Below are 12928 nucleotides of genomic sequence, written 5' to 3' on the forward strand. Positions count from 1 at the left end.
TATGCACCACGTTCCTCTGTCTAGCATACTCTTCTCACATTGTCACCAGGCTAATTATTCCACCGGGTGAAGATCCAGAATGACCTTTTTCAAAAGCTTTCCCTAAGCCTTCTAAACTTCAGTTCAATGCCTCTCATCTATGTTCTCTTCAATTCAAACATTTGTCATATTAGACCAGAAATATGTTTATTTGTCTACCCACAAGATTATAAGCTCCTCAAGGATTTGCAAAGCAGGATACACACTAAATAAATAACTGCAAGCTACCGCAGGAAATCCTAACAGATAAAAGAATTACTGTGGCTCATATTCCCATATCATGAAATCTAGACTAGGGCTGGCTGTGGCCAAACTAGAATTACTGACTGGTAGAGAACAAGCCTGGACACATCCAGGGCAGTTACCCAGAAGTCACTGCATCCCAATTGCTGCTCTCCATCCATTAAGATATGGCAAGGCATGGCCTGCACTTAAAAGTAAAGAAGGCTGGGAGTGCAGGAAGAGGGGAACATAGATATTAGTGAGCATGGATAGTAGTCTCAACCACAAATGTTCATATCAACTATTTTATTTACTTAATATTTTTCTTTAAATGAACTCACTTTAACAAAGATAAATATACTTTATGTCACAACTATAAATGGAAAAAAATGTTTTTTAAAAAGATTTTATTTTTAAGTAATCTCTACACCCAACATGGGGCTCGAATCCACAACCCTGAGATCAAGAGTTGCATGCTTGACTGACTGAGCCAGCCAGGTGCCCCAAAACGGTTCTTTTTAGAAGGAAAAAATGAAATGGTGAGTGCCCAGAGGGCTACAAATAAGCTTCAAGGCTAACGGGATCTAGCCCGCTGCCATTCCCGTGTTGGTGAGAACTAGATAAGATTATGTCCACATTAGCGTTACAAAACAGAATATACTAAACAAAAGTTGAGCAGTTTGGTAGTTCCTCAAAATGTTAAACTCAAAATTAGTACATGACCCAGCAATTCCATTAGTAGGTATCTAAAAAGGAAAATAAAAATATATTCACATAGGGGCGCTTATGGGCGCTCAGATGGTTAAGCATCCAACTCTTGATTTCGGCTCAAGCCATGATCTCAGGGTCCTGGGATTAAGCCCATGTTGAGCTCTGTGCTCAGCAGGGAATCTGCTTCTCTCTCTCCCTCTGCCCCTCCCCTCACTTGCACCTCTAAAATAAAGAAATCTCTCTATATATTCACATAGATATGTGTATGTGACTATTTATAGCAACACTAGCCATAACACCTAAAAAGTAGAAACAACTCAAATGTCCATCAGCTGGTGAATGGATGAGCAAAATGTGGCCTATCCACATAATGGAATATTATTCAGCCATAAAGAAATAAGGTACTGGGGCACCTGGGTGGCTCAGTCGTTAAACATCTGCCATCAGCTCAGGTCATGATCCCAGGGTGCTGGGATCGAGCCCCGCATTGGGCTCCCTGCTCCGCAGGAAGCCTGTTTCTCCCTCTCCCACTCCCCCTGCTTGTGTTCCCCCTCTCGCTGTCTCTCTCTCTGTCAAATAAAATATAAAAAAAAAAAAGAAAGAAAGAAAGAAAAAAAGAAATAAGGTACTGATAAATGCCAAAACACAGATGAGCCTCAGAAACATTATGCTAAGTAAAAGAAGCTAGCAAAAAAAACAAAACAAAACCAAAAACCATATGGTTCTAGTTATATGAAATACCCAGAAGAGGGGCACCTGGGTGACCCAGTGGGTTAAGGGTGTGCCTTCGGCTTGGGTCATGATCCCAGGCTCCTGGGATAGGGCCCCACATCGGGCTCCCTGCTCAACGGGAAGTCTGCTTCTTCCTCTCCCTCTGCTCCTCACCCTGCTCCTTCTCTCTCTTACTCACTCTCTCTCAGAAAAAAAAAAGAACAGCATGCTAAGTAAAAAAAAGCCAGTCACAGAAGACCATATATGATCCCATTTCTATGAAATGTTCAGAATAGGCATATCTACAGAGACAGAAAGGAAAGTGGTGATTGCCTAGAGCAGGGGGAATGAATACCAAAGGGTACAAGGGTTCTTTCTGGGGTGATGAAAATATTCTAAAAGTGATTTTGGTGATGGCTGCACAACTCTAAGAATATACTAAAAATGATGAATAATGGTTTAAATGAATAAACTGTGTATAGTATGCAATTTACATATCAATAAAGCTGTTACCCCACCAAAGGAACATTTCATTACCTGTCTAATAAACAGGTTACTGATGTCATGTTAATCTCTTTCACATATCCCCTAGACAAAGCAAACAGTGTTCTCTCTTCTCCACTTAAAATAATTCTATCACCTGCCATTAGATTTGTGACAGGAATGTCACCATTTTTACGTTGAAAATTATGTAAATATTGTCCATCACAAACTGTCTTAACACATTCTGTTCTAAGCAGGTTTCCAATGCAGTTGCCACTCTCCTCCCTATGAAACAGAAAGACAGAGAAAGCTTCCATTTACATCATATATATAAATACTATATTTGCATTTTTCCACAATTTACTTGTTCATCTGGCCCCTGAAAGCTATAATGCTAATACTGAGTCATTCATTTTTACGTTTTCCACAAACTACACTAAAGTGTTAGAAATGCTAAGGAAGGGGCACCCGGGTGGCTCAGTCATTAAGCGTCTGCCTTCGGCTCAGGTCATGATCCCAGGGTCCTGGGATCGAGCCCCGCATCGGGGTCCCTGCCTGGCCAGGAGCCTGCTTCTCCCTCTCCCACTCCCCCTGCTCGTGTTCCCTCTCTAGCTGTCTCTCTCTGTCAAATAAATAAATAAAATCTTAAAAATAAATAAATAAATAAATAAATAAATAAATAAATAAATAAATAAAAGAAATGCTAAGGAAACATTCTATTAGTTATAAAATAATCTCTCATCAAAAGATCTCTAGACAGGGCACCTGGGTGGCTCAGTTGGTTAAGCGACTGCCTTCAGCTCAGGTCATGATCCCAGGGTCCTAGGATCGAGCCCCACATCGGGCTCCCTACTCTGCGGGAAGCCTGCTTCTCCCTCTCCCACTCCCCCTGCTTGTGTTCCCTCTCTCGCTGTGTCTCTCTCTGTCAAATAAATAAATAAAATCTTTAAAAAAAAAAAAAAAGATCTCTAGACAAGGGCTAGGGAGCATATCCCCTGTTGCACCCACAGGCTGGGATCTCCAAACAACATGTGTATCAGCACTTTGAACCTTGAATGACACCCCTACTTCTATGCTGATACACATAATATTACAGAAGACAAATGGTAATATTTTTCCTGAACTTAATGTGAAGAAAATAAGTACTTATTTCTTTTGTATTTACAAGAGGATTTATAATTATTGTTATTAAAATAATGGCAAGCAAATTGATAATTCCACTGCTTCTAAGAAATAAGTATTAAGCATTTACAATCTCTCAGACACTACTATTAAATACAACTTCAGAAGCTTATTGGCATGTACACTTGATATATTCCCTGTACTTACGTGGTCTATCAAAAACGACTTAAATTTTATCCACTGTAATGATCCCTTATGTTAAAATTTACTATTAAGGAAATAATGATCCAATTATTTCTAAAGTCACATTAAAATCAATATTCATTCTGGAAAGTTTTAAGTAAATGGATCAAAAGCAATGAAATACTACAAAAAGAAAAAAACTGGGGTGCCTGGGTGGCTCAGTCAGTTAAGTGGCTGCCTACGGCTCAGGTCATGATCCCAGGACCCTGGAATTGAGTCCTGCATCAGGCTCCCCGCTCAGTGGGGAGTCTGCTTCTCCCTCACCCCTTGCTGTGCTCTCTCTTGCTTTCTGTCAAATAAATAAATAAAATCCTTAAAAACAAAAAAAGAAAAATACTATGCAAAGATATACAAAATTACTTCTTTATAAGCAACTTGTAAAAAAAAAAGAACTCTATAGGAAACAAACAGGGTTGCTGGACACGAGATGGGTGGGGGGATGGGGTAACTGGGTGATGAGCATTAAGGAGGGCACTTGATGTTATGAACACTGGGTGCTATAGGCAACTAATGAATCACTAAACTCTACCTTTGAAACTAAAAAAAATTTTAAAATTACAAAAAAATTTTTTAAATAAAATAGATCTCACAAAATAAAAGATGGACCAACTTTAGAAAATGTGAATCTGTATCAAAACACTGAAAATATAAACTTTTTAAAGACTAGTATTTAGGGGCGCCTGGGTGGCTCAGTCAGTTAAGCATCTGTCTCCGGCTCAGGTCATAATACCAGGGTCCTGGGATCGAGTCCCACGTGGGCCTCCTTGCTCAGTGGGGAGCCTGCTTCTTCCTTTGCCTGCTCTGCCTGCCACTTCCCCTGCTTGTGCACTCTCTCTCTCTCTGACAAATAAACAAAATCTTATAAAAAAAAAAAGTTTAAAAAAAAAGATTTCTCAAGACATATTTAACCTACTGAAAATAAAAATAGTGCTCTACTTAGAAACAATTCCTTGACAGCCATCTAGAGTTGGCATGAATATATGAAATTACACATCTCTGACAGGATATCGTGTATCCTGTATTTTTCATGAATTCCAGATACCATTCCATTAGGTAATCCAAATTACTTAAGTTTTACTGTATTAGATGGACCACTTACATTTCTGAAGCAGGCATTAACCATATATGTTGGTGATTCTTTTTATTATCCTTTGATTGTGACTCCAGGGTTAACATTAGACACCAAAGGCTGAAATACTCCAAGTGTGTAAGCTTTAGATGTTGGGTTTCTTCTTTTATTTTGGGCAGCATGCCAATCGGGACTGAACTGTCATCCATCTGTTGTTCAACAGCTCTAAAGAGAGATGTATATAAAACATTTTACTGGCTAGCTATAAAAATGAAGTTATTTCTAAAATAAGCATACATACATGATGATCACTGTAACTTATAACCACAGGTCCTAATTTTCTTTAAAAGTCATTTCAACATTCTATAAGCCAAATGGCTTTTTACAAAACGAAATGCTAAAGAAACCGAGTATAGCATTATTTTGCCTTTAAGGACTATAACCCTAATAGCTACTTAAATTTGGTATACTCTAGTTTTCATTAATATAATGGTAGCAAGTCTCGGCTTTTTGTACAACTGCATTTCTCAAAATCACAATATTTGTACATCCAGCTCTGGGCCATTAGAAAGTCAACATAAAAACATGGAGAATTATGTGGACTATCAATTGTGCTTAATACAAAATTTCTGAATTTTTATATAGAAACAATTATGTTATAGGATAGCATACAAAACACAGAGAATAAAATAAGATTTCAAAAAATGTGCTTGTACTATAGGCCCAAACTTCCCATAGTTCATTGTCCTCTGCATTAAGAGATCATTTATTTTATATAATACTTTGAGGGCGCCTGGGTGGCTCAGATGGTTAAGCGTCTGCCTTCGGCTCAGGTCATGATCCCAGGGTCCTGGGATCGAGTCCCACATCGGGCTCTCTGCTCCTTGGGAGCCTGCTTCTCTCTCTGCCTCTCTCTCTCTGTCTCTCATGAATAAATAAATAAAATCTTAAAAAAAAAAAAAGATACAGACTTTCTGGGGCACCTGAGTGGCTCAGTCGTTAAGCGTCTACCTTCGGCTCAGGTCATGGTTCCAGGGTCCTGGGAGCCCCGCATCGGGCTCCCGGCTCCACGGGAAGCCTGCTTCTCCCTCTCCCACTCCCCCTGCTTGTGTCCCCTCTCTCGCTATGTCTCTCTCTGTCAAATAAATAAATAAAATCTTAAAAAATAATAATAATACTTTGAAAAGTCCTTTATGGGAATTTTTAGGCTGAACTGGAACTTTGGTCTTGATTTTATCTTATTTCCTTCTCTGTATTTACATCTAACTACTTTTTTGTGTCCTTCAAAACTTTCACTGGCCTATGAAGGTATAAATACAAATGACTGGTCTTAAGACAGCTAATAAACTTCCCACATGTAGAAAAATAGACATCTAGGCCCCTGGCTGACTCAGTCAGTGGAGCATGCAATTCTTGATCTTGGGATTGTAAGTTAGAGCCCCATGTTGGGTATGGAGATCACTTAAAAAAAAATCTTGGGGTGCCTGGGTGGCTCAGTCGGTTACACTCTGCCTTCAGCTCAGGTCATGATCTCAGGGTCCTGGGATCGAGTTCCACGTTGGGCTCCCTGCTCAGTGGGGAGACTGCTTCTCCCTCTCACCCCTGTTCTCTCTCACTCTCAAATAAATAAAATCTTAAAAAAAAAAAATCTTAAAAAAAGAAGAAAAGAAAAATAAACATATATAAACAGAAAGACAAGTCTGTTGAATCATATCAAACTGTCTGGAAGAACCAATTTCCCTGCTTTTAACTACACAAGGCATAAAATTAAAATAGTAACTAAGAAATAGAAGAATTCTTAAAGTATCACTTAGAAAAGCTGTATAATATTTAAAATTCCTATACTAGTTCCATTTTTTTTTTTTTTAAGATTTTTTTATTTTGGGGACACCTGGGTGTCTCAGTTGGTTAAGCATCTGCCTTCAGCTCAGGTCATGATCCCAGGGTCCTGGGATCGAGCCCCGCATCGGGCTCCTTGCTCAGCAGAGAGCCTGCTTCTCCCTATGTCTGCTGCTCCCCCTGCTTGTGCTCTCTCTCTCTCTGACAAATAAAAGAAAAAAAATTTAAAGATTTTTTTATTTTTAAGTTACACTCTACATGGGGTTCAAACTTAAAACCCTGAGATCAAGTCACATGCTCCCCCAAATAGCCATCCAGATGCCCCTATACTACACTCTTCTTAACCAGATTCCAGTAAGTCCTAAAATTATTTCATTTCCCCAGAAACTATGTGCATCAAGATTAAAATAACCACTTTGGGAAAAAGTTTAAAAAGCATTCTGTCATTCCCCAAGGAAATAGGCTGGTTACAAAATATGAACTGTGTTTTTTTTAATATACCCTTCATTTAAAAAATACTACCCACAAAGAAAAATCACTAAAATGAAATCATCAGTGCCAGACCAGACAACAAACAAAGTTAAATCATTCTGAGTTGAGTAAACATAATTTTGGAAGACAATGTTTTTACCTGCTATAAAGAGCACAGTTGCCAATTTGTGAACAATATTTACAAGTTTGCTGGTCCTCAATTATTTGTGGCAAAGGAGCAAGCTTTGTCTTCTCCTTTTCAATAGCAGATTTGCTAATACGGTGAAGCAAAGAGTATGCCATCTGGTTTCTTAGCCTTAATAATTCTATGGAAAAAGAAGGTGGGGATGTGTTTAAGAATTAAGTTTATTATATATCTTTATCATGTAAAACTTTCAGATTTAAAAACATAAAATGAACATTCATGTTTCCCAATACACTAGAATAACTTAACATTTTGGCGTATATTTGCTTAAATTTTTGTTCACTTCATAAGTTCTTTTAAACAACCATATATCTCATAACTAGTAAATATTATGAAGTTGGTATTTTTAGCTAAATGCTATGGATAAATACAGCTATCTAGAATGTCCCAAATATAAGACAGGAAGTTTAAAATAAATGTTTGTATAATAAAATTTTAAAAGGTTAAAGATCTTTTCAACTGTACAGTATATTGTTAAAATTCTTTTTTTAAAAATACCACAACTGGGGTGCCTGGGTAGCTCAGTTGGTTGAGCAACTGCATTCGGCTCAGGTCATGATCCTGGAGTCCCAGGATCGAGTCCCGCATCAGGCCCCCTGCTCAGCAGGGAGTCTGCTTCTTCCTTTGACCCTACCCCCTCTCATGTTCTCTCTCTCATTCTCTCTCTCAAATAAATAAATAAATAAATCTTTAAAAAAAAAAAAAGTTGGTTAAAAATACCACAACTAAAAATACATAAATAAGCAAGCAAGCAAATAAATAAAACCATAACTACACATTACAACCTATATTAGACCTCACAAGTACAGTGAATGATTTTTAGGTATATATACAGATTACTAAAGGTTAAAGGAAACAAACAAAACCCAGAGAAGGAAATGCAAAGAGAGAACAGCTCGACCTCTTTTATCAAGATGGTTGGCCGGCACAGGGTACATGTGGCCGGTCTTGAGGTAAAGGAGCAGGCCGGCCTCGGGGTCAGCTCTCCTCTCTTGGCTCAGCACTGTGTACAGAACAAGCTGTGAAAACATTGGACATTTTGTCAACGAAAACTAACTTTCATATATCCATGCGTGTTTAGCAATCAACACATACTGGAATTTTAAAATCAAAAGGTCGGGGCACTTGGGTGGCTCAGTCAGTTGAGCAACCGACTACTATGGGTTTTGTCTCAGGTCATGATCTGAGGGTTGTGGGATCCAGCCGCACAACCAGCTCCTCGCTCAGGGGGGAGTCTGCTTGAAAGATGCTCTCCCTCTGCAACCCCCATCGTAAGCACACATGCACACCCCCGTGCTCTGTCTCTAAAAATGAATAAATAAATCTTAAAAAAAATAAAAAATAAAAATACAAAAATCAGGGGGCGCCTGCGTGGCTCAGTCGTTAAGCGTCTGCCTTCGGCTCAGGTCATGATCCCAGGGTCCTGGGATCAAGTCCCGTAATGGGCTCCTTGCTCCAAGGGAAGCCTGCTTCTCCCTCTCCCACTCCCCCTGCTTGTGTTCCCTCTCTCGCTGTCTCTGTCAAATAAATAAAATCTTTTAAAAAATTAAAAAATAAAAAAATAAATAGAAAATAAATAAATCAAAAGGTCAATTAAGCTATTTCTATTTTGAAAATAACAGAAATTAATACAGATAACACAATAATTCAATGTCAAATATTTAACTTCTGCAACATGAACACTGTCTATGCTTCTCAGTTTTACACAATAAAGAAATACACAGAGGGCGCCTGGGTGGCTCAGTCAGGTAAGCATGTGCCTTTGGCCCAGGTCATAATCTCAGGGTCCTGGTATTGAGCCCCAAATCAGGCTCCCTGCTCAATGGGGAGTCTGCTTCTCCCTCTCGCTCTGCCCCTCCTCCTGACTGTGTTTTTCTCTCATTCTCTCTCTCTCTCAAATAAATGAAATATTTTTTTAAAAAATACATAGAATTTTTCTTAGTAAATATTTAGGTGTGTCTCTGTCAAATAAATAAATAAAATCTTTAAAAAAACAAAAAAAAGAAGGAAATTAACCAAACTATTCTGAAGTTCACAGTCTTTAGAAACTATTTCCCCTGTTTCAAATAATAAATGAACTAAAAAAATAGATAAAAGATAAATAAGTGAACTAAACATTAAAATGCATATTATTTATGTCATAGTTACTGGGACAACTAAATGAGACTATACAAAGTTCATTGTTTTTTGCAGAGCATAAGTCATTATTAGCTACATTAAATTTATGTGGTACTCTCCAAAGAAACCATCTAAGACAAGTTAGAAACAGCTGGTTTACAGTTCATGAAACCACCTTAGCAACAATAGCAAGTTACTTAGTCATATACAACCTGCAAAGAAGCTAGTATGTTTTCCAGGAGATTTCCAAGATTAAAATGTTGAAAAATTTATGTCTTTGTTTGTTTGTTTTTTAGTAGGCTCCACACCCAGCCTGGAGCCCAGTGTGGGGCCTGAACTCTCGACCATGAGATCAAGACCGGAGCTGAGATCAAGAGCTGGAAGCCTGGGATATCTGGGTGGCTCAGTCGTTAAGTGTCTGTCTTTGGCTCAGGTCATGATCCCAGGGTCCTGGGATTAAATCCTGCCTGGGGCTCGCTCAGAGGGGAGCCTGCTTCTCCTTCTGCCTGCTATTCCCCCTGCTTGTGCTGTCTGTCTCTCTGACAAATAAATAAAATCTTAAAAAGGAAAAAAAAAATGAGTTGGAAGCTTAACCAACTGAGCCACCCAAGTGTCCTGGATTTATGTCTTTAAATCATAAAATTTCAGGGGCGCCTGGGTGGCTTAGTTGGTTAAGCATGTGCCTTCAGCTCAGGTCATGATCCCAGGGTTCTGGGATCGAGCCCCACCTCGAGCAGGGAGCCTGCTTCTCCCTCTGCCTCTACCCTGATGCCCACTCCGCCCTGGCTCATGCTCTCTCGCTCTCTCAAATAAATAAATAAATAATACATAAATCATGAAATCCCAAAATACCAAGACCAGTCATTATAATTAACATACCTAGGTAGGAGAAAAGAAAGATTTATGTTAATTAAGTCACTATAAATAATGTTTAAGATAATTTTGAAGTACAACAAAAGATTGTTATGTTTACCAAAGAGTAGAAAAGATGAATAAAAACTTGAATTTAACATAATGGTAAGACATGGTTCTATATTTCATTTTAGATAATAATCATTAAAATCAGATTAAGAGTCAAAAATAAAAGAATGGATTTAGACTGATGTTTTCTAAGAGTATCCTATGTTAGATATTACATGAAAACAATAGTTCCATGGTAAATTAAGTTTAGGAAACAATGGGTTTATTTATTTTTTGTTTTGTTTTGTTTTAAAGATTTTATTTATTTATTTGACAGAGAGAGACCCACAGTGAGAGAGGGAACACAAGCAGGGGGAGTGGGAGAGGGAGAAGCAGGCTTCCCACGGAGCAGAGAGCCCGATGTGGGGCTCGATCCTAGGACCCTGGGATCATGACCTGAGCCGAAGGCAGATGCTTAACAACTGAGCCACCCAGGCGCCTGAAACAATGGGTTTACACATACCTAAACCAAATCCATATTACTCTGATTTCTCAGAAACTTTAATATGCTACCATGCATCATTAAATCTCCAAATATACTTGGTTTCTTCAACTTTTATCACTAAGGAATTCTTTTTTTAGGAGTATCTGTTTAGTAGTTTGGCAACATAAACTTGGCAACACTGGCTTATAAATTCAGCTGTTGTATTTCTTTGCTAGAGAAAACTTTCTGCTGTAGACATGTATACATTTATAAACAATTTGAGTACCCTGGATACATCCCAAATTGAAAAGTACTATATGAAACTTAATACAAAAATCACCCAAATTGAACCAAAATATATAAAGCAGACCTATATTTTTCAGTATACTAAATATTCAGACAATTTTCTTATTAAGACTTATACCTACCTGACTACGGTGTTCAATAGAATTTAATTCTCTGCCAGTTTTAAGTTCCAATGGCATTATCTTATACTTCGTTTTACATCCTCGATGTATTTTCACACCAACTGTGACATCTATTTTGCCTTTCAATCCAAACCTTGGGGACCAAATGCTTTCTTCAATGTCCAATGAGTTTATGACTTCAATATTACACGATGAATTATTGTTATTACCATCACTTGGCCTAAAAAATTAAACACAAAAATACTTCATTAGAACACTAAGCACAGGGTGCCTGGGTGGCTCAGTTGGTTGGGCGTCTGCCTTCGGCTTGGGTCGTGGTCCTGGAGTCCCTGGATCAAGTCCCACGTCGGGCTCCCTGCTCGGCCGGGAGTCTGCTTCTCCTTCTGCCCTTCACCCTGCTTGTGTTCTCTCTCACTCACTTTCTCTCCCTCTCAAATAAATAAATAAAATATTAAAAAAAAAAAAGAACACAGCACATTTCTCTTTATGCCGTTATTGACTCTACTATACACAGAGAATGCAGGGATGGGAAACCAACAACATACGTTTACAGCAGTGATTCTCAAAGTGTGGTGCCTAGAGGAGCAGCATCAACATCACCTGGGAACTTGTAATAAAAGCAAATTCTCAGGCCCCACTCCAGACCTACTCAATCAGAAACTCTGCAGGTGAAGCCCAGCAATTTGTCTTACAAGCTCTGCAAGTAGGGGTGCCTGGGTGGCTCAGTCATTAAACATCTGCCTTTAGCTCAGGTCATGATTCCAGGGTCCTGGGATCAAGCCCCGCATCGGGCTCTCTGCTCAGTGGGGAGCCTGCTTCTCCCCCCTCCTCTGCCTGCCACTCTGCCTACTTGCGCTCTCTCTCCATCAAATAAATAAATAAAATCTCTAAAAATTAATTAATTAAAATAAAAATTGAGATTTAAAAGGCTTAAAAATTCTGACTGTCAGAATACATGATTTAGTTGACTTTGGTTGCTAATTTCATGTTATTTAGATCAGCAGCTATTTCTTAACAAATGAGAATATTTTCTAAGAGAAAGAAAATGACATCTTCAGTGATTCTTTTTTAAACATTTCAGGATGCTTCAAATATAATCTCCAGGAATATATGTATACTTCTGCAACCTCTGAGGAAGACAACAGAGGAATTCAGGGAAGCTACAACTTATCCGAAATTTCTTAAATATTATTCTGTTCTCTTTCTCCAAATGTTATCTAATTGTGTTATATATTTAAATATGCTCCTATGAAATAAAGCAAACTTTATTATTCATAAAATGTCACATGTATACTTAATAGAAGATAGGTAATGAAACTTTTAACACTGCTAATAAAATTCATTCCCCTAGAAAATGAAGTAATGTGATTTCAGACCTAGATCTGTGGAATAAACGACAGTATTTCAATTTAACTACTATGATTTTAATCAACATAATGCTGTAAAACTCCTTCGAGAACCACCTGATTGAGAATATGGTATTGTGAAGATGAAGAAAATTTACACTTAATTACCTATGGGTGAGAAAGTCTCTCTCTTTTTTTTTTAAGATTTTTATTTATTTGAGGGACGCCTGGGTGGCTCAGTCAGTTAAGCGACTGCCTTCGGCTCAGGTCATGATCCTGGAGTCCCGGGATCGAGTCCCGCATCGGGCTCCCTGCTCAGCAGGGAGTCTGCTTCTCCCTCTGACCCTCCCCTCTCTCATGTGTGCTCTCTCTCACTCATTCTCTCTCTCTCAAATAAATAAAATCTTAAAAAAAAAAAAAGATTTTTATTTATTTGACAGAGAGAGTGAGCACAAGGAGGAGGAGCAGCAAAGGGAGAGGGAGAAGGAGAAGCTAGCTCCCCGCTGAACACGACCCAAGCCAAAGGCAGACGCTCAA

At 38.6% G+C, this 12928-nt stretch overlaps 1 protein-coding gene across 2 annotated transcripts in view; it reads right to left on the reverse strand.

The window, feature by feature from the left end:
- Positions 1-12928, reverse strand: part of DNA2 (DNA replication helicase/nuclease 2) — a 47288-nt gene that overhangs the window by 17005 nt on the left and 17355 nt on the right. Inside the window, exons 6-10 of one of the 2 annotated variants that reach the window (XM_054508180.2) lie at positions 11046-11265; positions 8017-8134; positions 7071-7236; positions 4631-4825; positions 2221-2451 (exon numbers count right to left, since the gene is read on the reverse strand). In XM_054508180.2, coding sequence (XP_054364155.1) covers positions 2221-2451; positions 4631-4825; positions 7071-7236; positions 8017-8134; positions 11046-11265 — 930 coding nt within the window. The remainder of the gene's footprint in view (positions 1-2220; positions 2452-4630; positions 4826-7070; positions 7237-8016; positions 8135-11045; positions 11266-12928) is intronic. The other variant, XM_064594716.1, reaches the window with a different exon arrangement.

The sequence above is a fragment of the Mirounga angustirostris genome, unplaced genomic scaffold (genome assembly GCF_029215605.1).
Source record: "Mirounga angustirostris isolate CCGP_5_RB_7025 unplaced genomic scaffold, mMirAng1.0.hap1 SCAF_6, whole genome shotgun sequence".
NCBI lineage: Eukaryota > Metazoa > Chordata > Mammalia > Carnivora > Phocidae > Mirounga > Mirounga angustirostris.